The sequence below is a fragment of the Peromyscus californicus genome, unplaced genomic scaffold (genome assembly GCF_007827085.1).
Source record: "Peromyscus californicus insignis strain IS unplaced genomic scaffold, ASM782708v3 Scaffold_14__1_contigs__length_90479793_seg_2, whole genome shotgun sequence".
Classification (NCBI taxonomy): Eukaryota; Metazoa; Chordata; class Mammalia; order Rodentia; family Cricetidae; genus Peromyscus; species Peromyscus californicus.
Genome location: NW_026294436.1, coordinates 26,334,999 through 26,359,355, shown reverse-complemented (window position 1 = coordinate 26,359,355; position 24,357 = coordinate 26,334,999). Strand labels below are relative to the sequence as shown.

Below are 24,357 nucleotides of genomic sequence, written 5' to 3'. Positions count from 1 at the left end.
GGCAATGATCAATAGGAAACAGGAATGATTTGCTGACTGAATCAAATTTAACAGGTGAAAGATACAATGAAGTTCAGATTAAATGTGAAATCAAACTAATATGAGATGCATTTTTGCTTTGATTTATAAATAAGGAAAATATTGAGCACAATTTTTATGCATAGATAAAACCTCAGGACACTGAACTCAGCACAGTCTTCCTAAAATTATTTGGTGCAGGACTCGTGATGTGTTGAAATACTCCTTATCTTCCTTCCATTTGTTTTTGTGTCTGTAAAGCTTCTTGAAAAGGCAGACTCCCTGATGAAAAAGAGAGAGAAAAAGAAGAGAATGTAAAAGAATGTTAGTCACAATTCAGTGCCTCTTACAACTCCAGTCACTAAACATGTCATGAGAGCATTGCCTTAAGTAGGAAGCAACCAGCGAGGGAGCCAAGCTTAACAAAACATCCTTTCTGGTTCCGTTTGAAAAAATTAATGATGTTCACTAATGTTTTTGAATACATTAGTGCCAGGTTTATAATTTCTTCAAAATATTTGTTTTATTTCCCCCTCTTGGAAAGGATGATCTCAGAAACCAAAGCTTTAAATATTGTACAAAAATCTTCTATTCTAATTTTGGCATAATTAAACATAAATATTTCTAGTCTAGCACCCTGAGCGTTTGTAGAGAGCACATAGATACATTTTAAAGATCATCATCATGAACTTCCCAGAGTTGGCTCATCATTTGCAGCTGTACACATATTTCCAAAATTTCATAATTTGTGAATGTATGACCAGTGAGAAGTTTGATAAATGTGCTCTTTTTTTCTTATCTCAAAAAATAAGTCAAATTTTGCACATTTATATATTGTACATACAAATGGATTTCTTTTCCAACTGTCAAAATCTCACAGATATCAAATGGTCAACAGTAGTTTGACTCCAGGAAACTCAAAAGCTTTCAGCGTTTATGGGTTTAAGAAATGAAGAAAATATGATTTTCCTTCTAATAGACATAAAGACAGAGCACTGTAGAGCACAATATTTATGAAAATTATAAAATAGTGAATCTCTTGAATGAAATTTGACAAAAAAATACCATCGGTACATTTTCTTACCTTTATCTTTGAGTACACTTTGGATATTTCAGCTTTCCTCTGTCACACTGCACTCGAAGTTCAGACCCACTAATAGATGTCTCTGTTATATACGCATCTCTCTTACAAATAAATTCAATATACTCGCCATGGAGAATGAGTGGTCTATTGTCAAAGTTCCATTTCAGCTGTAAATAATTTTTATCCATTTCAGCAAATGATAATGTGCAAGGCTCTGGACAAACACAAGAAATTAAGATGAAAACTATATTGATACATCTTGTACTAACAGCACTTTCAATGTTGCCCATATGGGACAACTTTCATACTCCAGACAGAGATAAGCAAGTTAGTTAGAATTATTGTTGGAATAAAAACATATGCTCACTCCTAGTCCCAAAAGGAACCTGTGTGACATTTACTCCTGTAGTGCTTGAGTCAAAGACTACACAGATAGTTACAAAAATTCATTTACAGTCCCTTCCCTTTGCTTCTTCAGAAAGTTTAAATAATGTGTCTGAGAGGTCACTCAGTGAAAAAGAGCTACCTAACATGGATAAGACCCTGTCCTGTGTTCAAACCCCAGCAAGCCCATATGCTGGGGTTTGAACATACGTGTGTGTGTGTGTGTGTGTGTGTGTGTGTGTGTGTGTGTGTGTGTGCGTGTGTGTGTGTGTAAATGTGTCTTCATTGTCTTCATATGGTTCCATGAGTTAACTCATTGTCTGCAGAGAGTAGGACATATACTTTGCCACTAGTTAGTTTTTTTTGTTTTTGTTTTTTTTTGAGCTGAGGATCGAACCCAGGGCCTTGGGCTTGCTAGGCAAGTGCTCTACCACTGAGCTAAATCCCCAATCCCCACTAGTTAGTTTTTAATATGCATAGTCAATTATAAACATAATTTCCATTTTACTGTATTTTCAAGAAGGTAAGAAGTCTGATACCATGAAATAATTTACATAATATATAATATTCCTTTAAATATTATATATTTTTTCAAGATAAACCATTAATTACTAATAAGGTAGCAATGTAGAAACAAGCTAGATTCTCAAATGTTGTGACCTATCTCCATCCAAAGCAGTTGATAATTTTCTCTCTTTTAAATTTCCAGTTGAGGAGTACGGAGACTGGATTCTATTTTAAATCCTAAATAATAAAAAGTGTTCAGGTTTGCCTTCAACTATGTATTAATATAAATCAAGGCAAAAAAGTTGAATACATATAATAGATAAGTAAGTATCTCTGATTTCTCCCCATGGTAAAAATAGCATTTTGAAAATTTTGAAAAAAAATAAAATATTTTCAAAATAGGGTTCCTTGTGTCTTTTTTGCCTCCTGGATGATGTAAAACCAAGGGAAACCTTCTGGGTAGATTTAAGATGTCCAGAGTTGTTAATGCAACATACCAACCATAGATTGTTACATACAACTATACAACCAGTATATTTATTCAGATACTTTTAAAGAATGCATTGAGTATTTATAGGTCAAATGTTATGTGAGAGGTACTATAAGCAATATGCTAAGTTAAAAAAATGATGGGAAAGTGTCCTTAGAATCTTCAGGCTCTTCGTTAAATATTATTTTAATGAGGTCAAATTGAATTGTAATTTAAATTAGCATTGAAGGTAGAAAATACCAGTTATTAGATACCAACTTATTGATTAGCTTGTATTGTTTATTGCCAAACGTGACTTCACCTCCTTGCTACCTAGAACAGAATAACCTGGAAAAATAGATGAAACACAATAGGTTATTGCCCTTAGCCACCCGACCACAAAAGCTTACACCTGGCCACTACAGCGTATGCCTTTGAAAGCAAAAGCCCCTAGGCTTGCTGCTGCTTAAGCTTCAGGAAAACCCATCAGCTTGCCTGCTCACCCTGCCTTGTGGTTTTAGAGTATAAAAGGGAAATGCAAACTAGACCTGCAACTGAAGTCTTTTGGGCTCTGTCCTGGTTTCTCTCCACTTGTGAATATGTCTCCTCTCTTCCATTCTTATTGGTGTCTGAGAGCTCACTCCAGAGACACTCCCCAAATAGTACTGTTTTATAAACCATGAGGTTTTATTTAAAATGGATTCATAGACTTTCTGCTTTCACTTATGACTGTGTACCTTATATAAAACCAAAAATTGTATCAAAAACTAAAAAAAAAATTGAAAAACAGATTAAAACTATAAGTATACGGGTATCTGAGAACCACATATGCAGTCAGTGAGTTGAAACCACTAGAGAAAAAATATTTGGCGAGTTTTTTATTCTCAGTTCAGCTGAAAGGCTAAGTGTAAAATGACCAATAACAGGCATATAACAAAGTTTTTGACAGTCTCACAGGGTTGAGAGCAGAAAAAAGCATGAATGGGTCTGCTGGAGTTGGTGACTTAGAGTTTTGGACTGTAGCTAAATGAGCTTAATTCTCTAAGCTGTTTTTTTTCCTTTCAAGTATTCATCGTTTTGTGACTGTTGCAGAAGGCTGAGTGAGCCATGTTGGTTGGATTGAAAACCACGCTGCATATTTGGTATTCTTCACATACACCATTGTCAGTCTAGAAGGAGGCAAAGAAAGGAAAGTCTCAGCGCAGAACCATAGAAAACAAGCACCTTCCACAACTGGATCTAGTCCAGCTACCCCAATCTTAACCTTTAGCCAAAGGATGGAACAAGTATTCCATGGAATACGATCACAGTCCTAAACTCCTAAATTTGCTCACATCTAACATTTACTGTTGTAGAAATGGAAAAATAGTAGCTAAACTTTTCAGAGTGCCAGAAGGTGCTATGCAGGCTTCTGGGGAGGGGGGCCACATCAACAGGCTTGCCCATAATTCAACTCTGCATATAACCATAAAGGTGCACTGGTTTATTAGTGACGTGACTGTTTGCTTTCTGATCGGATTTGAATTCGGATTCATAGCTAGCGTTGTAATCCTGGCTAAAAGAAAGCCTATGGCTGGGCGGGGGGGGGGGGGGGGGGGGGGGGGTGTCATAGGCCGGTACAGAACAGAGGAAGAGAGGAAAGGATGGGACACAGGACATCAGTAAGTACTTGTACATGACTGTTGCCATGCCTCATGGTTACCTACCAGAACTGGAGGAGACCATATTGCTGAAAACACCACACACCTTGGATGCATGATACAGCGAATGTAAGCTAGAATTGAACGTAAGCTAGACTTGAACTTGGAACTTCCTCCCTACTGATCAGCTTTCATAGTCACAGAAGAATCAATGCAGGCTACTGGTAGGAAAGTGAATGGCCTCATCCAGCTGAATTTTATGACGTATGACACAAACTTACTAATAAGATGTGCCAACTTGTAAAATAGTGGCATTAGTGATTTGGGGGTAACTAACTGCACTCCAATCAAATTTGAGACCCACCTCATAGGAGGGAATGCATGCCTGGAACAGTAAACCTGCTTAAAAAAAAATCTGTGGTAGGAGAGATCTCATAGTTGAAAGGGGGAAATGAATGTTGTTATTTAGCTAAACTGATGTAGCATCAAGCTGCATTCCAAAATATTTAAATTTATACTCAAAAACAGATACTACTCTCAGCCTAAATCAAGGAATCCTTTCTTTCCAGTGAATGCTGATACATTTATACCGTGTCCTCTAAGACCTAGGCAACATCATAGAAGAGAGTGTGAAAAGAAGGTAGGACCTGAAAAACCGAGAGAAGGGCTTCCAACTGTCGTCTCCTGGGCAAGACAGCCATTGCAACTGCAGTCACCGCCTGAGCTGAGCTCACCCACAGTCAGGCTGGGTGGAGGAGGGCCTCGATGATCCTACCCCTCACTACTGGACAATTTGCTATTGATAGATTCAGAGAGAGAATCTAAATGAAATTCTTGCCTTCAGATGTATACCCAGTGATGACCCCACCAGACTCCAGTAGATGTTGCAACATCATAGTCACACAGATGGCCCTTGTAAAACTAAACGAGTCACAAAACTGGGAAAGGGACTTGCTGGGATGAGGGGATGATAGGGCTGGGAGGGAGATAAGAAAGCGTGGGAGAAGCAGAGTCATCAGAATACATCGTACACATGTATGAAATTGTCAAATAACTAACTTGATCACAAAAAAAAGAAGTAAGATTGTCAGACAAAAATAATGTTAACAATATCTCCAAGTCTTAAACTACATGTAGAACTAGAAGGCACAGCACACTAACACAGTGTGTGGAAAAAGTAAGCAAACAGAAAGTGTCCTAAAGTCTTAGAGAAGAAATGAAAGAATGATTCACATCAGATCTCAGAAATCAAAGTGCCATGAAATATGATATAATTTATGGTAACAGTTAAGGGAATACCAGAGAAAAGCAAAAGAAACTCATAGACAGTAATATCATAAAACAAAAATGCTAATTTATCCTTAAGAGAAAAAAAGAGCATAAAACAGATAGAGTATCTATGAATGTGGTAAATGACAGCTATAACCCAAATGTGTCAGTAAGTACATTTTATATGCCAATGATTTAACTATTTTACCACAAAGAAAAATATTATCAGATTGTATAAGTATGTTTTGAAACAAATGAACTGTACATTACATGTAGGAAATACACTTAAAATACAAATCCAGAGGGGTGAAAAATCAAAATATGGAAAACTTTTTACTGCACAAGCTAATGTATTTCTCTCTCTCTCTCTCTCTCTCTCTCTCTCTCTCTCTCTCTCTCTCTCTCTGTATCTCTCTCTAATTCTCTTTCTCCTTTCCATTCCCCCCAAAGCCACAAAACACGCACTAAATAAAAACAAAAGTTAGGGTAGAAATGGCGGAGAAGCTGGTGGAGCTGGGTGAGAGGAAGAACAAATATGATCAAAATACACTGCATGAAAAAAATTAAATACAAAATAAATTTCAAAAGCTGGCTCTATGAAGTAGGAAAGTTGACCAAAGAAAATTAAAAAAGCAAAGTATTTTTATTTGATAAAGGAGTACTGCCTTAAAATCACAAAGAGCAACCAGCGGTATTTTATCTGCTTTGGTTTTTGTGTATCTAAGAAAACAGCATCACTAAACAGTACATCACTATACTAAAAGAAAAACTGAAAGAATTAAAATGAGAAAAACTTTTAAGTGTACAAAGAATTCACAGTATTTCTTTTGGTAACTGACAAGAAGACACAAATCATGAAACCTTAGTTTCTGAGACTCACTAGAAATTCATTCCTTTATTCTTTAGGCCTCAGGACACTTGGACATTATTTTCTCCTCCCGCATACTGTGTTAGCGTGCTGTGCCCCCAATTCCACATACAGTTCAAGACCTGGAGATATTAGGATTTTCTTTGTCTACCTTTTTTTTTCATTTTTTCATGATTAATTTAGCTATTTGACAATTTCATGCATGTATATAATGTATTCTGAATGCTCCTTTTATTTTGTATTATAGTATCAACACACTGAATAATAGTTTCTCACAACATTATGGCTTATTCATCTTAAAATGTAACATCAGATTAGTATGTAATGCACTGTTTGTGCTTAGTAAGCATTTGTAAGAGTAAATGGACTACAGTTATTCGTAATACAAAGGAAAATCAGAAGCTAGTGATTGAATAGGAGATTCGATAAGACAAGTAAAGAAAATAAAATGTTACATCTGTGTCACGGCACTTCTCGACAGCAGAGTGAAACAGAGGGGTGTTTAGCAGGTACATACCTAAACACAATGGCGGTGTAGTCCACACTCCATCTACACAATAGGCCTCCCTAGATCCTTGTAAGAAATGGTTATCAAAACACCGGTATTCTACCGAGGAGCCATTTTCATAGGTGCTGACTGCTGAACTAACAATGTCTCCATTTTTTATCGGTGGAGGAGATGTACACATTCCTTTAGATTCTGAAAAATGATTTTACAGATTACAACAATGGCTACAATGAACTTTCAGTGTTTGATGATTGCTACAGAAATAAAATGAGATACTTCACTGATTTAAAAGTGCTATTAGGGCAATTATCAACACCTTCTAGTATTGAAGATAATTCTACAATAAATACCATGCTACGCAATGTATTATCATAATACATAATTAGAATGTCATATTGTAAAACTTGAATACATATTTACAATTAGCAAACTATTAACAATATGATTTAATATTTTCCCTTTTAGTCAAGCCAAAAGCATATCCCTTCCATATGTATTATCTTGCTTTTCTCCTGTTAAAGGAAATAGCCCCTAGATCCAAGGAATAAATAAAATCTCTTATATTCTGCCCTAAACCCTTTCTTGAGACAAAGGTTCCCAGCAAATCCTGAGTAAACCAAAGCTTTACAGGGCTTCTGCATGAGGAAAATCAACTCTCAGACAGTATGGGGTTATTTAGGAAACCTCTCCATTTCTCTTCATAAATAGTCATTCAGTGGAAATCTGTTGGCATAGTCATGCTTTGGGAGTGTGTATGCTGACTAGAAGCAGAAAAGTGAGTCACTTCCAACTGTGGTTAGAAGACAAGGCTGCAGACACTAATCGAGCATCACGTCCAATGTTAATCCTTTACCTCTTCTAACACACACGGGGTATCTCACATCTCCTCTATTGCACTGCACAGATACCTCAGACAGCCGGGTTGTTGGAGACAAGTCATATCCCTGTTTACACACAAAATCTATTAAGTCTCCATGTAAAATCTTGCCCTCATATTTCCACTTCATCTGTATGTTATTTCTGTTCATGTGATCCACATCAATAGTGCATGGCTCTGAAAAACAAAACGCTCTTTTAAAATTATCAATAATCTGACAAATATGTGAGCAATATATTTTAAAATAATAATTACAATAGGCATCTAAAGTAATATTATAATTTGACATTCATCATTATTAGGGCCTATACATCATCTTAGATGAAGAAGTAACATATGTAGAGGCACAGACAGGGACTGAGGGGTATTTCCACACTGGCCACTACATCGGACTCATTGGCTCCAGGTTTCAGCACACAGACAAATATAGGATTCTGTGGGGCAAATGGAATTACTTATTTTTTTTTTTTTTGGTTTTTTCAAGACAGGGTTTCTCTGTGTAGCTTTGCGCCTTTCCTGGTACTCACTTTGGAGACCAGGCTGGCCTCGAACTCACAGAGATCCACCTGCCTCTGCCTCCTGAGTGCTGGGATTAAAGGCGTGCGCCACCACCGCCCGGCCGGAATTACTTATTTTTTAACTTTCCTCTCAGGTAATATATGGGTTTACTACTAGGGATTCTGACTTGGGGAGTTTGGCCTTGGAAGCACTTAGCTGGGAGCCTTTAGATAGGAAGCCTGGACACAACTCGGAGCTGGTTTGAGGTTGACCAACAGAGCTGTGTGGAGGGGCAGAAATAAGGAAGAACATTTTTATGTGTCCCTTCTCCATCTGCGGGAGACAGAGATCAAGCCACAGGAGAGGCATGGTAGATCTCCTCTGTGGAGGTGGCAGAGAGGGAGGGGAGTAGGTTTGCTTTCCAACCACAACATGGGCCTCTTCGTTCTTTGTCTCAAGATTCAGGCAACATAAGTTGTTCTATCTGGTCATAAACCATAGGCCCACGATATGACAATATCAATAATAAAATACATACTTTATGACTGCCAAATTAATTTGTTATATATTTCTTATTTTCATGATGTCATAGATTTTTAAACCAATTAGTTTCCAAAATTAAACCATTACTTCAGGTCATTAATCAACAATATTAAACATAATTTTTAAATTAACTAATTACCTTCAAGCAGAATATGCATTTAATTTATAAATATTTATAGAGAAACTTCCATTCAGTCCATACCTATCAATAAGAACTCATGGAGCTCATACTGAAACAGAAACTTCCATAATAAATCATAAATAAAATAAATACATAAATTGTTGTGGTTTGTAACCATCTTACAGCTGCACTGTAAGTTAAGAGGGCTGTATAGGAAGGACTATCAAAAAGGCTGAAGGAAGGGAGTGTGTCCTCTGAATTAAAATGATTCCGGTAAGCCTAAATGAGAATTACACTTGATAAGGTGTTTAAGAATTTAAACCTTGTTGTTTTCAGATGGAAGGGAGCCATCAATACAAAGATCCCAAAATGAAATTATGGCGAAGATAAAGAAAGCAGTATTGCTGGAGCAATGTAAGAATGAGGAGATGGACAAGGAGATGCTAGAGAGACTCATGTCTGGAGACTGACACAGATGGAAAGCTGCACCCTTGTGCTGCTGTTTGAACCTGCTGTGGAAGAACTGTTGGTCTAACAGATAACAAGATGGTAATGCTCTCTCCTTGTACCCTGCTGACAAAGGTGACCCTTGCTTAGTGTATGCTCTGATTCATTAGTGTTAGCTCAGAATGTCTCATGGCAATTGTTCCAGGAGCAGAATTTTTTTTGTTAATCTTGCTATTCCTTATAAAGTTGTTTCACTGCTATTTTAACTGAGTATCTGTCCTCGGGAAGCCTATATTTCAGTTCAACACAATATCAATCACATCACCAAAATTCACTATCAAAGCATTTATGACAATATAATAGTAACAGGAAAATTATAATTGCAGATGTATTTGATGTTATGGGCACAGCATTCTCAGAATGACTTGAAGGGTAGAAGAAACCACAAAGGCTAAAACTTAAGATGTCTATGTTTTGAAACATTATAAATAAAATCAAGAAAAATATTTCCAATGTACATGATTCTCAATGGTTAATATAAATTATGTTGCTACAGTGCTCATGAAAGCTGAATGATGATGAATGATTCAGGAAACAACAAACCTGAGCCACTAGAAAACTGAAAGCTGCCTAACTAAATTATACATAAACAAACAAAATTAAAATCATTGTAATTATTAGATAAACAATAACACGATAATTAAAATATACAAAGTTTAACTAGGCTTGAGAAAACTGTAACTTCAATTTCTTAATGGAAGAGTTATAAACCAGAAATAAATATCTGAAGGACAATTCAACAATTAAGAAAAAAATTTCAGATATTTGGTCTGGAAATATAAATTCAGGAAATCTGGAAAAACTGTAAGAAAATAAAAGTAGGAAAAAATAAATGTAAGTAACTTTTTAAAGAAAAATGTAAGTATTTTAAGTACAAAAATATTTTGCTGCAAAATTAATCATTGTGTAAAAATGTTAAAAGACTGAATATATGTCAATGAAGTGATAATTTGAATTATTGATGGTACATAGACACTATGGAATACTACACAGACATGAAACCATCCAACCAGATTGACACCACATTTTAAGTGGAGAAAACATATCCCACACACAGTACAAAGCATGTTTGCATTGTGTTCTTGTTTGTGTGTGATACTATTGTATACGTGATCTAAGTCACCCACAACAGTTAGTTCAGACAAGATTTGAAGAATGACAAAGCACCATTGGGTGAGGAAGGAAGTGGATCGAAGTTCTTAGCAATGTACTCTGACAAAAAAAAAAGGGGGTGCCCTTCTCTCCCAATGGTGATCTGAGGTCTACAGAGGAGAAATCTGCAGCTGGGAAGGACACTACACATAAACGATGTGGTCACAAGGTTTAAATATCGTCACTGGATTGTACAGTAAGTGTGCCAAAAATGACCAATTATATGCTATGTATATTTTTATAATAAAATTAAAATGCAAAAAATGAATGTAGATCCATACTAGGATGTAACTGGTCTCCTGTTTAAACAAATCATGGAAAATGCGTAAGAAAGCATTTTTTTTTGCTGTAAACATTATTTTAAAAAATGCTACCAAAATAAATTCAATTATGTGTTCTCTTGCTTACCCAAGCAAACAGGTGGAGATGACCACTTCCCTTGTTCGCAGCGAGACGTTTTGGATCCGCTCAGTAAGTAATACTCATTGCATCTGTACTCCACTGAGGACCCTGCTGTGTAACTTGCCAGTAAGCCATCAACAACAGCACCATTTGCTATTTCAGGCGGAGGCTTACAGTTCTCCTTATTTTCTAAGAAAAGGGATTGTTTGGAAATTTAATAAACTGATAGCAATACAATGATACAGCTATCCAAACACGGTATCTCAATATTTGTGCTATCACTTAGACAATTGTTTCTAAGTTAATCAGAAATACAAAGCTTCTTAGCTTAAGTATATTTTTGAAGTATATTAATCAAGTAGAAAGAGCAAGAACAAATTCATGTCTGTTTCTTCTTTCCTTGATGATAAAGCGACTGTGACAAGGATGTTCTTAAATGCTTAGAACGATCCTAAAGATTGCAGTCCACTCTGAAACTGCACTGGGCCTTATTCACTCCTGTCTTCCTCCTTCTCCTTTCTTTTCTTTTTTTTTTTTTTTTTTTGGTTTTTCGAGACAGGGTTTCTCTGTGTAGCTTTGCGCCTTTCCTGGATCTTGCTCTGTAGACCAGGCTGGCCTCGAACTCACAGAGATCCGCCTGCCTCTGCCTCCCGAGTGCTGGGATTAAAGGCATGCGCCCAGCTCCTTCTCCTTTCTTTTCATCACTATTCTCAATTAACACATGGATGAAATATATACTCTCTCCCAGTTTTTCTTCTTCAGTTAATTTATTTAACCTCTTTTGTAATTCTTTTTTTTCTTATGTAATAAATAGGTAAGCATGTTTGGTGAACTTTATTCAATATTTAATCAAAACATGGGAAAGATGGTAGGAAAGATGGCTATCAGGAGTGAGTTTAGCCTTGTGATATCCTTCAATAAAATCAAAACCAAGGGTGTGCCCCTTAGAAGCTGCAAGGGTTAGAAGGATAAGATGCAAAATTCCAATCAGCAGGATTTACCTGTGGAGAAGGAGAGAGTGCCCTGTACTGACCACAGAACATTGGGCAGGTGAAGCGGTCATACTCATGGCCAGCTACTAACCGGACATCCATCTGTTTACTTCTTTAATAAAACACATCTCACATGTGTGTGGTCAATTAAACTCCACAAACCACGGAGTTAACACAACTTCCACAACAGCCTAGCAGTAGTCCACTTTAAATGATGTTTTGACTCTGAATTATTAATTTGGTCTAAATTCTACAATACACCTACATACTCAAAAATCCACACAGTAGATTCAGTAGATACGTGTCTCTAAATTTTGCAAGCATTAGTGTCTGGCCTTGCATAGACAGACTGAGCAGATGAAAAGAGCATCATAGGCTTAAATGATAGAAGTATGCACATACCAACACACTCAGGTGGTAGCGTCCATTGGCCACGATTACAAGTTATTGTACTTGATCCCCGGAGATGGTAGCTACCTTCACACCTATATGTCACTTTATCCCCACTATAGTAAATCTCAGAGTGTGCTTGTGCAGCACCATTTTCAATGGAGGGCGGTTGCTCACAGGCTACCTTCTCCTTCTCTTCTGTAAGGTACAATTAAAGAAAGAGACCATTGAGCTATGTAGTATTTTAGGAGATACTTATTCAAAATATTACCAAGTAGGGAGAGTAGCATAGGGTAGACTGAATAAGAACAAGGGAAAATGACACATATGTACAAGAATGTCACAATAAATCTCATTGTTAAATACACAACTTAAAATAATAATGAAAACTAACTTAAAAAGGTGTTACCAACCAATGCATTTGGGAGGTTCTGTCCACTTCCCATTTTCACAGAGTAGTTCTTCTGAACCCTGAATCACAAAATTAAGTTCACATTCTATACGAACTGTTTCTCCATGACGGTAAGTGGTTGAATGTGGTTGAATTTTGGAATTTAGAGGCACAGGTGGAGGAGGACATCGATTTCTTCTTCCTTGTGAAAGAATATCAGCCTATTTAGTCATGTAATTATCAAAAATAATAAAGATTTATTGGTAATATTTATGGTGTAAAGAACCATAGAAAATATGGCTAACAGGCACCAGGGAAAAGCCTCTTCTGACTGCTCTCCGACATGGCATCCCTTTCCACGAGTGGAATCTGTCAATTGTTCCTTAAGGAAAAATGATGAATTAGTATGAGGTTGTGTGACATGGTGGCCAATATAGATTTGCAATGCCATTCTTCCTGGAAGACCCTCTCCCTACTGGCTTTGAAGAATCCACCTGCTGCGCTATGAGAGTCCAAATAAAGGACGCCAGATGGCAAGGGTTAGAGAACTACCTCAACCAAAGGTCAGCAAGCCTGTGGCTCAGCAGCCTGCAAAGTACAGAGAGCCGCCAACACCCGCAATGAATCTGAAGTATTACTGCCAAGCCAGACCTTCAAGTTGCACTGATGTAGCTCAACAGCCAGGGCCAATGAGGCCATGCCCACACCCTGACCTACAGGACCAGTCAAGCAATATTCTTGGGTTATCTTGAGTATTTTTTTTTTAATTTCTTTTTTTTTTGGTTTTTCGAGACAGGGTTTCTCTGTGTAGCTTTGCGCCTTTCCTGGAACTCACTTGGTAGCCCAGGCTGGCCTCGAACTCACAGAGATCCGCCTGGATCTGCCTCCTATCTTGAGTATTTTACAGTCACCGTCCCCTTTCATCCTAAACAAATTCCTCATGTATTATAAAGATAAAACTGTTCTCTTCCAATGCTACATGTCCAACGTCCTCTTCTGTTCTCAAGTACCCTTCCAGGTCCCTTTAAAAGGACACCTGTCATTGTGTTTAGGGTCCAAATAAATAAGCTCAGATAATAGCCATACCTCAAGATCTTTAGTCAACCCCCGAATTTCTTTTGCCACACGAATTTCCTATGCTGGCTCCAGGATTAGGATGAGGATATCTGCGGCTGGGAAGTATATTTCTCAATATATTATTACACTGCACACAGTAACTATTACTTATAAAATTATAGGCATGTGGTCATGCTAATAGGCCATGCTAATAGGTCATGCTTACAGGCAGTAAGTCCATCATATATTTTTGAGACAATATGCTACAGACAACTTGCTACCAACCCCCTATACGGTCATACCAAGACTGTTGGGCTCAACTAAAAGGTTGCTAAAACTTCAAAGCAATTGCTCTCTGCATTACAGAATTATGATAGGTACAGGCACTGTCACCCATGTCCTGTCCAGACACCTCTTCCTTTCCTGCTGACATCTATTTCAACCACACTTTCCTGTTTCACTCCCATGTCTTTGGCCTGCCTGTCAATAATAACATCATTTCCTAGATTACAGAAATAGTGGCTATTGTACCTTTTGTCTCTTATCCCTCATCGAATCCTCAGATTTTTATTTTTTAAGACCCAGTTCAAATATTATCTGTCATTTCTATGAATATGGAAGTGAGAATTCTCTCACACTGTACTAATCAAAATCTCGAATGTTTACTCACACACTTGTACTTAAGTTTCCTCTGCCACATGAGGCCCCTCTATGGCTATGAAGTGGTATCTTCTGAAGGTAATCACAGCACCCCTTTGAACACAACCAGTGATAGAAATCAAACCTTAGCTATTACGTGTCTGGACTGCTCTAACTAGATGACCGACCTCGTTTTCTATTTCCCCTTCAGGCTAATATTCTTCTGTTGTCTGTGCTTCCATTGTTTTGGAGATGGATTTTTCACATCAAGAAATGTGTGGCCAATTAAGAAAGTGCCTCACCCAGCTACAGATTGAAAATGTATGACAGACGCTTTAAAATATTAAACACAGGGCTGTGGAGGTAGCGAGACTGATAAAGTTGCTTGCCTTATAAACAGGGAGTCCGGAGTATAATCCCTGGCATATGTGAAAAAGCCAGGCGCAGTGGCAGTTACCTGTAACCCAGCACTAGGGAGGTGGAGATGGAGGCAACCCAATGTTCATTCATTACCTAAGCAGGCCAACCAATTCAATAAGCTCAGATGCAATGAGAGAACTGCCTTCCGAAACTACCAAGGAGAGGGGCCAAGGGAAACACCCGGCAGGAACCTCTAGCTTCTATGTGCACTGCACATGCACATGCACCCACACAAACATATGCACACACGACACACATATGCGCTCAGATATACACATGTTAAATATAACAGATAATGCTTAGAACACAAAGGTATACAAAGCTTAGTTTCTCCAGAGAGAAGACTTGATATGTAATAATTATTTTCCAAATAGTTCTGGAATTAGAATTAGATGTGAACATTCAGAGAGCATAGCGATTAAAGCTCATTTTTTTTAAGTATGAAAGTTTTAAAAGTTACCTTCACATACGGGAGATTCTGGATACCAGCCAAAGTTATAGCACTGAATTAAATCAGATCCACTTAGATAATAATTTTCATGACAGAAAAACTGAACTACATCTCCTTCTTCATAGGTTTGCTTTACAGGGTGAAAATAGCCATTTTCTATTAATCTCAAAGAAGAGCACATTAATTCTAAAAAAAAAATGAAAGAATAGATAAAAATAACAAAACATATTTATTTTTCCTAGTAGAAATTTACTATATACAATACATATCTGGAATAGATATTATAACATTTGCTATATTCTGTTCTACAAGTTGATTAATATATTTTTATCTTGTTAAATATCAGCAGGTTTAAATGAAATTAGTTACAATAGCTAAAATGAGGTTTTCCTATTTGAGAGCTTTAGATGACCGAAGTCTACTATTAACTAAGTTACAACTGAAAACAAAACTAAGAGTCACGGAAAGTTACTGGCAGGGACAACATATACGAGATGAACCTCTGCAGCGAAAGCTCTTCCTGATGTGAGAACCTACTGTTGCACTGTGGTGTGAGGGACCACCCGTGGGGGTGGCACTCTGCTTCCTCCACCTGCTTCCCTGTAGCGGTGTAGTAGCCAGCAGCACATGAGTACTGCACTTTCTCCTTCACTGGGAACGTTCTCTGCATCGTGGAATAATTGCCATGATACAACTCAGGGGCCAAGCATGTCTCTGAAAAGTTAAACATTTGTCTTAGGAACTTTGATAAGCTTCACCAATACCCTAGAAGAGTAAAAAGAAGTTACAAAGTGTATCTCATTGAATATTAATAATGTGTGGCAAAGCCAACTGTTGCGAAACGGAAAACATCACTCTGCCTTGGCTTCTGTGATTTCCTTTTCATATTCACGTAAGCCACCTCTATCAGTCTTCTACTTTGAAATAGCAGTCCATTGTACTTGACCAAAGGCCTCATTTCAAATGCAGTCTAGTGAAGAAATATTTTGATTAAGTGTCGTCTGTGGATTTGCATAGTTTAAACAACTTCTACTGTCAAATTATCTAGCAAAGAGGAAAATATTTGCATGAATTATACAGAAAGCTTAGTAGTGTTCTTTCACTTTGAACACTTCAGCTCTTTCTTAATAGTCCAAAGTAAGATCTGATGAGGCAAGAGACTTGCTGGAGTTGAGAGAACCCATGGATTAAGAAAACACCAAGCATGTGAGAAAAGCAAAATACTGTCAGCTTCTCACACAGAAGAGACACAGTGGAAAATCAATTATTACAAAATAAAACTGTCTCTCGAGTGAAACATTAACCTCATAATATCTTATGCTCAGCTTCAGAAAATAACATTATTCTGTGTGTACCTTGCTCCTTCCTGCAGGACGGTTGAGAAGACCATCCTTCAGGAAGACACTGGACCACCTCCTCATCCTTCCCTCCAGTGGTTTTGTATCCTGAAGTGCAACCATAACGCATGCTCTCTTGAATTTTGTACAGTACTTTCTCATCAGAGACATAACCGTTCCTTAGGACAGGCTTCAGGCATTTTTCTGTGTTGTGAAAGTAAATGTGCTTTAGTTTCATGATGAAATTACAATGTCAATCTGCTTCATAGTAGAATTCAGATTATGCTTTACTAAACTGAAAAATGAACACAAACATATAATATTACTCCTAGTTGGAACTTTGAGGAGTAAAATAATTTTCACTCCTTGATATAGTTCAGTTTTGGAAATATCTTGTATGCCCTGCATAAAATCCCTTTGGAAACAGATTCAGCTTGACATTAACTGTTTTTGTATTTACAAATTTCTATTTTTATAGCCACTCCTATGCTTATCGCATTTTCTTTTGGAAAATACACCAATAGCTTTTCACTAATTGTCAGTAATCACAAGCAAAAGCAATTTCTTCTTGATCTATTTGATGTTTAATTCCATTGTTTTATAATGTAATCAAAAACATATTTAACGTATAATCAAATAGTTCTAAAACATTTTACTATAAAACCTTTATTCATTTATTCTTTCAGAAAATATTTTGGGATCACCTCACTGTACAGGATCCAGCAGTCAGTGTACAAAGACTGACTAAGTCAGACTGAAAACCTTTGAGTTTACAATCAAGATTTTGATAAATATATGCAAAAGTAATTTACAATATAATAACAATACTTCACATTAAAATCCTTATCATTTTCATAAGCCATATTATTGAACCTTTATGACAAAGCAATCTAGAAAGGTTAAAAGACTTGTCCAAGGTTAATATTAGCACGAACACATTTAGTGTGAGCTGTGTGACAAACCCTCTATGTGAAAGTTTCTACTGAAGCAACATTAACTCCATTTTTTTTGCATTAGAAACAAGCTAATATTTTGAAGTCACTTCCATAGGGGTTGTGCTGAAATTGTATGCAATCAGTTGATTGCAGACATTCTATTTTGACCATTATGCTCCCATGCCAATCTCTGCAATGTTCTATTTCTTAAGAGAGCAAGTTCAAGGCATGTGACTTCTTTCTATGATGTTATAGTGAAATTTATACTATATGTTCTGTGTTAATAGAAAAAATGTCATATTAAATTCTGGTGTGTCCTGAAGTCATAGAATGAATGATTATCCTATGCAGTTCTGTTTACTAGATATATCAATCACAGCTACTACCATACCAAAATTCCTCTTCTGAATAGAAAGGACTTAAGGTAAGCCCTTTGCTCTGGAAAACGGGAATTCAGGGGACTCTTGACTTAAGACATTTTACATAAGCACAGAGAAGCCAGTGATAAAGTGACACACCATGCCATGAAGCAATACAATGAGCCCATTATGATACTACTCACAAATCTGAAGTCAGTACGCAGAAAACTTCGGTTCTCAATGAATAGGAAAAAGGAAAGTGGGCATGCAGATAAGTGACAAATACAACACAAAAAAGCATTAGAATGGCTCATCCCTTATGAAACCAGGCCTTACATTTTATTCTGGCTTCCAATTAAAGATTATGAATATGAGAAGTTCCTCCATACTTAAAGTAGTCCAAATGCACCTGTCATTTGCATCACGAAAAATAACATTTTTAGATATTTCTTCACAAGCACTATTAAGAACAGATGAAATGACATATTGATACAAAAGCATCCTGCACAGAATTTCATGTCTGGTATTTTTATAATGGCAATTTTGCTATTATCTATGCAAAGTTTAACCACTGTTCGAATTTAATATAGGTAAACATTCTCTTCTCAGGAACGAGTTTATAAGCATCGCGCTGACAGCATGCACTGACTTACTGAAGCACCGTGGCTTCGGAGACCAGCCCTCTGTTGTACACCTGATTTGCTCTTCTTTCTTCCCATGTCCGGTTGCATAGCCAGCCAAGCAGAAGAATGATAGCTTTTTGTTTATGCTCATTGGAAAGTAAAAACTTCTAAACGTATAATAGTATTGGGCAATCCTCCCATTTTCCACCGTAGGAAAATCACACGGTTTCTCTGAAATGAGGAAAACTCAAGCTGTAAATGGAAAAACATGTAAACCCATGTAACTTGTGATCAAACAACATTCCTGAATATTTTTCCTTTTTTGCAGATTCTTCAGTTTGCACTTACTTTCATAACCCAAGCTTAGGAGTGATATTGTGACTATCTAAATATCTAATATCACGCCCTCCCCTCTATGTATCTGCTGGCAATTCTGAACAGCTGTGTTACTCAGAATAACTGACAGGTGATTCCTTCCTGGAACCTCGTTCTAGCTTTGTAGAATAGCACACTCATAGACACACCATGACATCACATATGTAATCTTAACATTTCTGGAAGTCACACTGGTAGAAGTAAAAATGAAAATAAAAGCTTGGATTGTTTCAATAATAGGTTTTATTTAATCCAATGTGTTAAAGTGTTTTGCATTCTTTGTGATTACTCTTTCAATCCAGCAGGCATTTCATTCACAGAACAGCTCTGCTTGGACCAGCTGTGTTTCCTTTCTCAGTAACCATAGAGCTGACACTATACTAGAAGGAAGTTGATTCCAAGACTCCCCTGTAGATGCCAAAACCCATGGATGCTCCAGTCTCTTAGACTGAGGTTAAAAATTTGCACATACCCTACACACCTCCACCCATGTGATCTGAATCATCTCTGGATGCTTAGAATACTTAGTACAATGCCTGCCCAGTGTTTTATGACTGTGAATTCAAATTCAAGCTTTGTTTCTGGGACCTTCCTGGAATTTTTTTCCAAACTAATTTCCATCTGAAGTTGGATGAGCCCACAGATGGGAACCCTGAGATGCAGGCTGCCAACCTGTGTGACTAGTGTATGCTACATTAGAACAAATGAGGTCTCTGAGATATAAAAACTGAATACAACTGTATGATAAGTGGCTTTTCTTTTAGAAAAGGGGCATATAATCAATTAAACTAAAACGCTTCAACAATAACTTCGAAAACAAGATTGTTTAAGCGGCCAGAGAGCAAATATTTAGCTTGATTAATGATTGGGAAATTCACATCAAACCACCATTACAATACTGCAATACCACTAAAAAGACTGCAAGGTAAAGGACAAACTCTCACAATGACTGGAGAAGTGGGACCTCTCATACATGAGAAAGCATATTGGAGATACTTATTAAAGCAGAACTCACACAAGGTCACCTCCTAGAAAGGCACACAGTGAGTTCAAAGAGACAGAAATCACTTTTATGTGATCACTGTTCATAACAGCATCAGACTGCAAACAACCTAAGTTCCCTTTAATGGCAGCAAAGATAACGGTACAGTTTAGACTGGTGGTTCTCAACCGTCCTTAATACTGCAACCCTTTAATATTAACAGTTCCTCATGTTGTGGTGATCCCCAACCATAAAATTATTATGTTACTACTTTTATAACTATAATTTTGCTACTGGGATTAATCATAATGTAAATATCTGATAGGCAGGATATCATAATGTAAATATCTGATAGGAAGGATATCGGATATGTGACCCCAAAGGGGTTGTGACTTGTAGGTTGAGAACCACTAGTTTAAACAATCATATAACAGAGTGGGCTGGATATAAGCCCACAATTTTCAAATCGTCCTCAAAAGCATAACAGTGAGTGAAAAAAAGTTAGTTTCGGCTGGGCGGTGGTGGTGCACGCCTTTAATCCCAGCACTCGGGAGGCAGAGCCAGGCGGATCTCTGTGAGTTCGAGGCCAGCCTGGTCTCCAAAGCGAGTTCCAGGAAAGGTGCAAAGCTACACAGAGAAACCCTGTCTCAAAAAACCAAAAAAAAAAAAAAAAAAAAGTTAGTTTCATGTTTGAGGAGGCAAAGTAAACCATGGTAAAGAAGTCAGAATGGTTACTTCTGTGCTTTGCTGCTGCTTTAGGCAGAAAATAATGGTAGTGACAGTCAGGGCTGAGAAAAACAGGACAAAAATCATAGGCACCATGCTACTGCCAGCATCTAATGAAACACGTGCAGTACAGTCCCTAAGAACTCCAGCATTTCCCATACCCAAGCACCAGGAGTTTACAATGGAAAGACCCAAAATAGCTGTGCTATGGAGAACAGTGATTATCCCAAAAGCCACTGTTCTGGACAGTGACAACACCAGCCAATGGGCAGACTGTCCTGGGTTATACCATATGTCCCCAGTCCTGGACCTGCTCCCCCAACACCAGCAGAGGCAGCAAACATGACTTAATGAATGGAAACTCACCAGAAAAGAGTCAAGAAGTCACCATAATAAAAGAGTCAACAGACTACACAATAAACGTTAGATGAAACATGCTTTGCAAATAGGCCCAGAACTTCACACCTGCATGACGAGTATCCTTAAATGTATAAGTAAAGACACTGGCAATACAGATCAGGAAAAAATAGAGCGACTGAAGACAAGACAAGTGGTTCTCTGAACATAAAAACATACAACATAAATAATCCATCAAGTATATAAAATAGCAGAATAGTTTTAGGGGAACAACTAATAAATACAATAAATGTAAAACTTTTTATTTTCTTCTTTATGATGGCAAAGTTCCTATATTGCTCAATTCCAGGGGCATCAATCACATTCTGGGCTTCAGAGGTTTAAGAAGAAAGCAGAGCCGGGCGGTGGTGGCGCACGCCTTTAATCCCAGCACTCGGGAGGCAGAGCCAGGCGGATCTCTGTGAGTTCGAGGCCAGCCTGGGCTACCAAGTGAGTTCCAGGAAAAGGCGCAAAGCTACACAGAGAAACCCTGTCTCGAAAAAACCAAAAAAGAAAAAAAAAAAAAAAAGAAGAAAGCAGAAACTATGAGACAAATGATGGACTTTATACTATCAAAATCAGGAATTACTTTAGATAAAATACACTGTCCATGAGAAATACACATAATGTTTAACAAAGGATTTGAAAGATCAAAAACTGCCAAGAAGTTACATTTAATAGTCCACAAAAGGCTTCCCAAAATCTAGCTATCAAAAGGCATAAAGTAAGATAATTGGAAAAAATGTATATCACAGAAGTCTTAACATCAAAAGAGATATAGGAATAAATGTGCAAACTTCCTAAGAAGCAAGGGACCATGCAGAAATAATACTGAGAAATCACTAGGCAATGACAGGGTCTCAAATAGGATAATTTGAAGTATTCATAAGGAGGATGAGAGGCAAGAATAACACGCTAATTTGGGGGAGATTATAAGCTCTGAAGCAGAAATTATATACTGTTTTGCAAAGTGTTCTATTGTTAAGTGTCATAGAAGTCCAGCACAAGTCAGAGAGATGATGTGCTCATATGGCCATATTGATTTCAGAGCTATTCATGGATGAGTGGGAATTAGAGTAACTATATGCCCATCATTAGAATAACAGATAAATAAAATACATGAAATTCTACAACAGTTAAAAGCAAGGTGGAAATAATAGTATCTCATAAAGTAAAACATTTAGAAGATAAAAGTCTTCAATAAGGTTTCATTATTATGAGGGCAAAATGTAGTGATATGTATAGTAAAGCCTTTGTGTCTGGTCTGAGGAAAATGTTTCAGCAAAGCCTTTGCTATGCTTAGGTTAATCAGTAGAGGCTGAAAAGTTGTTTTGAGACTGTTTAAACCTTGAAGAAATGTTTTTTTTTCCCCTCTGGAGAATCTGTACTTGGTACTATGTGAGAGCTTGCAGCTGCACCAACCTTGGTCATAAAACACTCCCTCCTAGCAGACCTGGAATTCTTTTGTTTATTCACATTTATTCCTATATTTCTTTGGATGTTAAGACTTCTGTGATTCCCTTTTTTTCCTAATTATCTTGCTTTATGCCTTTTGATAGCTGCATTTTGGGGAGTGTTTGCAGACTATTAAATGTTACTTATTTGATTATGGCAAGCCCTAATCAAAAGGGACTGAGATGTGTGTGGGTTGTCTGCTCTCATGGAAAGCTAGAACAAGATGATTTTGGTAGTTGGAGCCTTTCCCAGCTCCAATTAACTTTGCATATGTTTGAATAAGGTAATTAGAGGGAGCTAGCTGAGTGTCAGTCTTTTCCAAGAAGGCTGTGTCCCTCTGCTCCTTTGCAAAACTAAGGCTTAGCACCTTGGTGAGCTTCTCTCTGTACTGTGGCACCTATGACCTAACATCAAACAATAGCAAAACTCATTTTAAAAAATACATACTTTACAAAGCCATTTTCATATATAATAGCACGCCCAAACTCTGGAGTGGGTCCTAGGAGAAATGTAACTTGAGATCAGGGGTAGAATTAAGTCACTTCTTACCTATGAGGTTCTCAACTGGTGTTGTGACTAGGACAGGAATATTGTTCCAGTCTGCAAGATTACTGTCTTTACTTGTGTGGAATAAGAGTAACATCATTTCATTTATATATTATTGGTAGAAAATTTATATAAACTATTCAACTAAAACACAATTATAATTATAGATGTTAATTTAGAGGAGTTCTGGCTAGTCACTGACTAGCCTGCCTAGACTTAACCTTACCATCTAATGACACTGACTATATCCCAAGTAGCTCCCACTGGTACATTGCCCATCTTTCACTCACATCTGGTTTACACTCTGGGAAGTCTACCCATAAAGATCTGTAACAGTAAATCTGTAGTATTGCTATCTCTGGACAATTTAATTTATAACATTGTTGTGACAGAGTCACCTCTGTAGCCTTTCTCTTCCCTGGTGCTCCTGTTTCTATAATCTACAATATTGCCCTCAGAGTAATTGCTACTTAATAGCTCCAGGCAATGAAAAATAGTACCATGAGAAGGATGGTTTTGTTCTTTTTCAGATTTCCCTCATTAAACTCTAGCTATAAGAGGAGAGAACTAAATTATGCAAGTGTTAGTATTATGGATGAATTCTTACCTAAAAATATAATTAAGGCAAATATGTGATTTCCAAACTGCTGTATATTAACCAGAAAACCCTTTAAAGTCATTAGATCCTGGCTTCCTATGCCCCCAAATCTAGAGAAAGAAAGGAGTTTGCTTTGATTGTCCAAGGTACACTACTATAAAAATGCCGCAGTTATGTCCAAAGAAACATTATCAAAATATTAAAAACAAGTTATTTAAAGCAGGTATTACCAAATTGGTATATTGAAACAAAATAATTAGGTTAAAATTTAAGTAATATGACCGTTAGACTCTCGTTTTTCCATTTATACTGTACAAAGAATACCAAAAGAATTAACATTACCTTCTGCACAGAGTTCTCCTGAGATGAATAACATAAAAATAAATAGCAAGCATCTCACCCTCATCTTCAGTTGCATGGCTCATGAAGATTTTTACAATCCCGAAGTGCCCATGATCTCATCACTAAGTACACACTACTTCTGAGAAAACAAGTTAATAATTACAATGTCTGTCTAGGCACCTTTGGAACAAGCGAACATTTCACTTAAAATATTCTCAAATAATTTAAAATAATGTCCTGGTATTAGCTGACAATCTTTTTTATTCTGAGTTCAATAAGAACGTATAAAGCAGCAAAGGTAACAATGACAGTAGTGTAAGTAACACACACAGTCCGAATAAAGAAGGGTACATTTGAACTCAGATTCCCAACTGTATATTCCTAGGGCAAAGTTCACCTGCCCACTGTTGTTTACCAGCTTTGACAGAGCAAAGATGAACTTAGGATCGTGAGGTAATGGAGACCTGATGTGAAAATACATTGTTTGGACTGCAGTC

General features: G+C 37.2%; 1 protein-coding gene across 1 annotated transcript; it reads right to left on the bottom strand.

The window, feature by feature from the left end:
• Nucleotides 1-1,104: 1,104 nt before the first annotated feature.
• On the bottom strand, nt 1,105-23,924 carry F13b (coagulation factor XIII B chain). The gene is made up of 11 exons (XM_052736576.1): nt 23,861-23,924; nt 18,471-18,671; nt 16,542-16,727; nt 15,724-15,900; nt 15,196-15,372; nt 12,643-12,822; nt 12,242-12,427; nt 10,854-11,036; nt 7,601-7,801; nt 6,757-6,939; nt 1,105-1,316 (listed from the first exon to the last, which is right to left on the bottom strand). Exons 1-11 carry the CDS (start codon nt 23,922-23,924, stop codon nt 1,105-1,107), a joined length of 1,950 nt encoding a protein of 649 aa, XP_052592536.1.
• Nucleotides 23,925-24,357: the final 433 nt, after the last annotated feature.

Coding starts and splice junctions, on each gene's coding strand:
- F13b (XM_052736576.1), bottom strand. CDS start 23,924: ATGAGGGTGAGATGCTTGCTATTTATTTTTATGTTATTCATCTCAGGA. Junction 16,728..18,470: donor TCCGAAGCCACGGTGCTTCA/GTAAGTCAGTGC, acceptor TTCACAACACAG/AAAAATGCCTGAAGCCTGTC. Junction 15,901..16,541: donor GTCCTGCAGGAAGGAGCAAG/GTACACACAGAA, acceptor TTAACTTTTCAG/AGACATGCTTGGCCCCTGAG.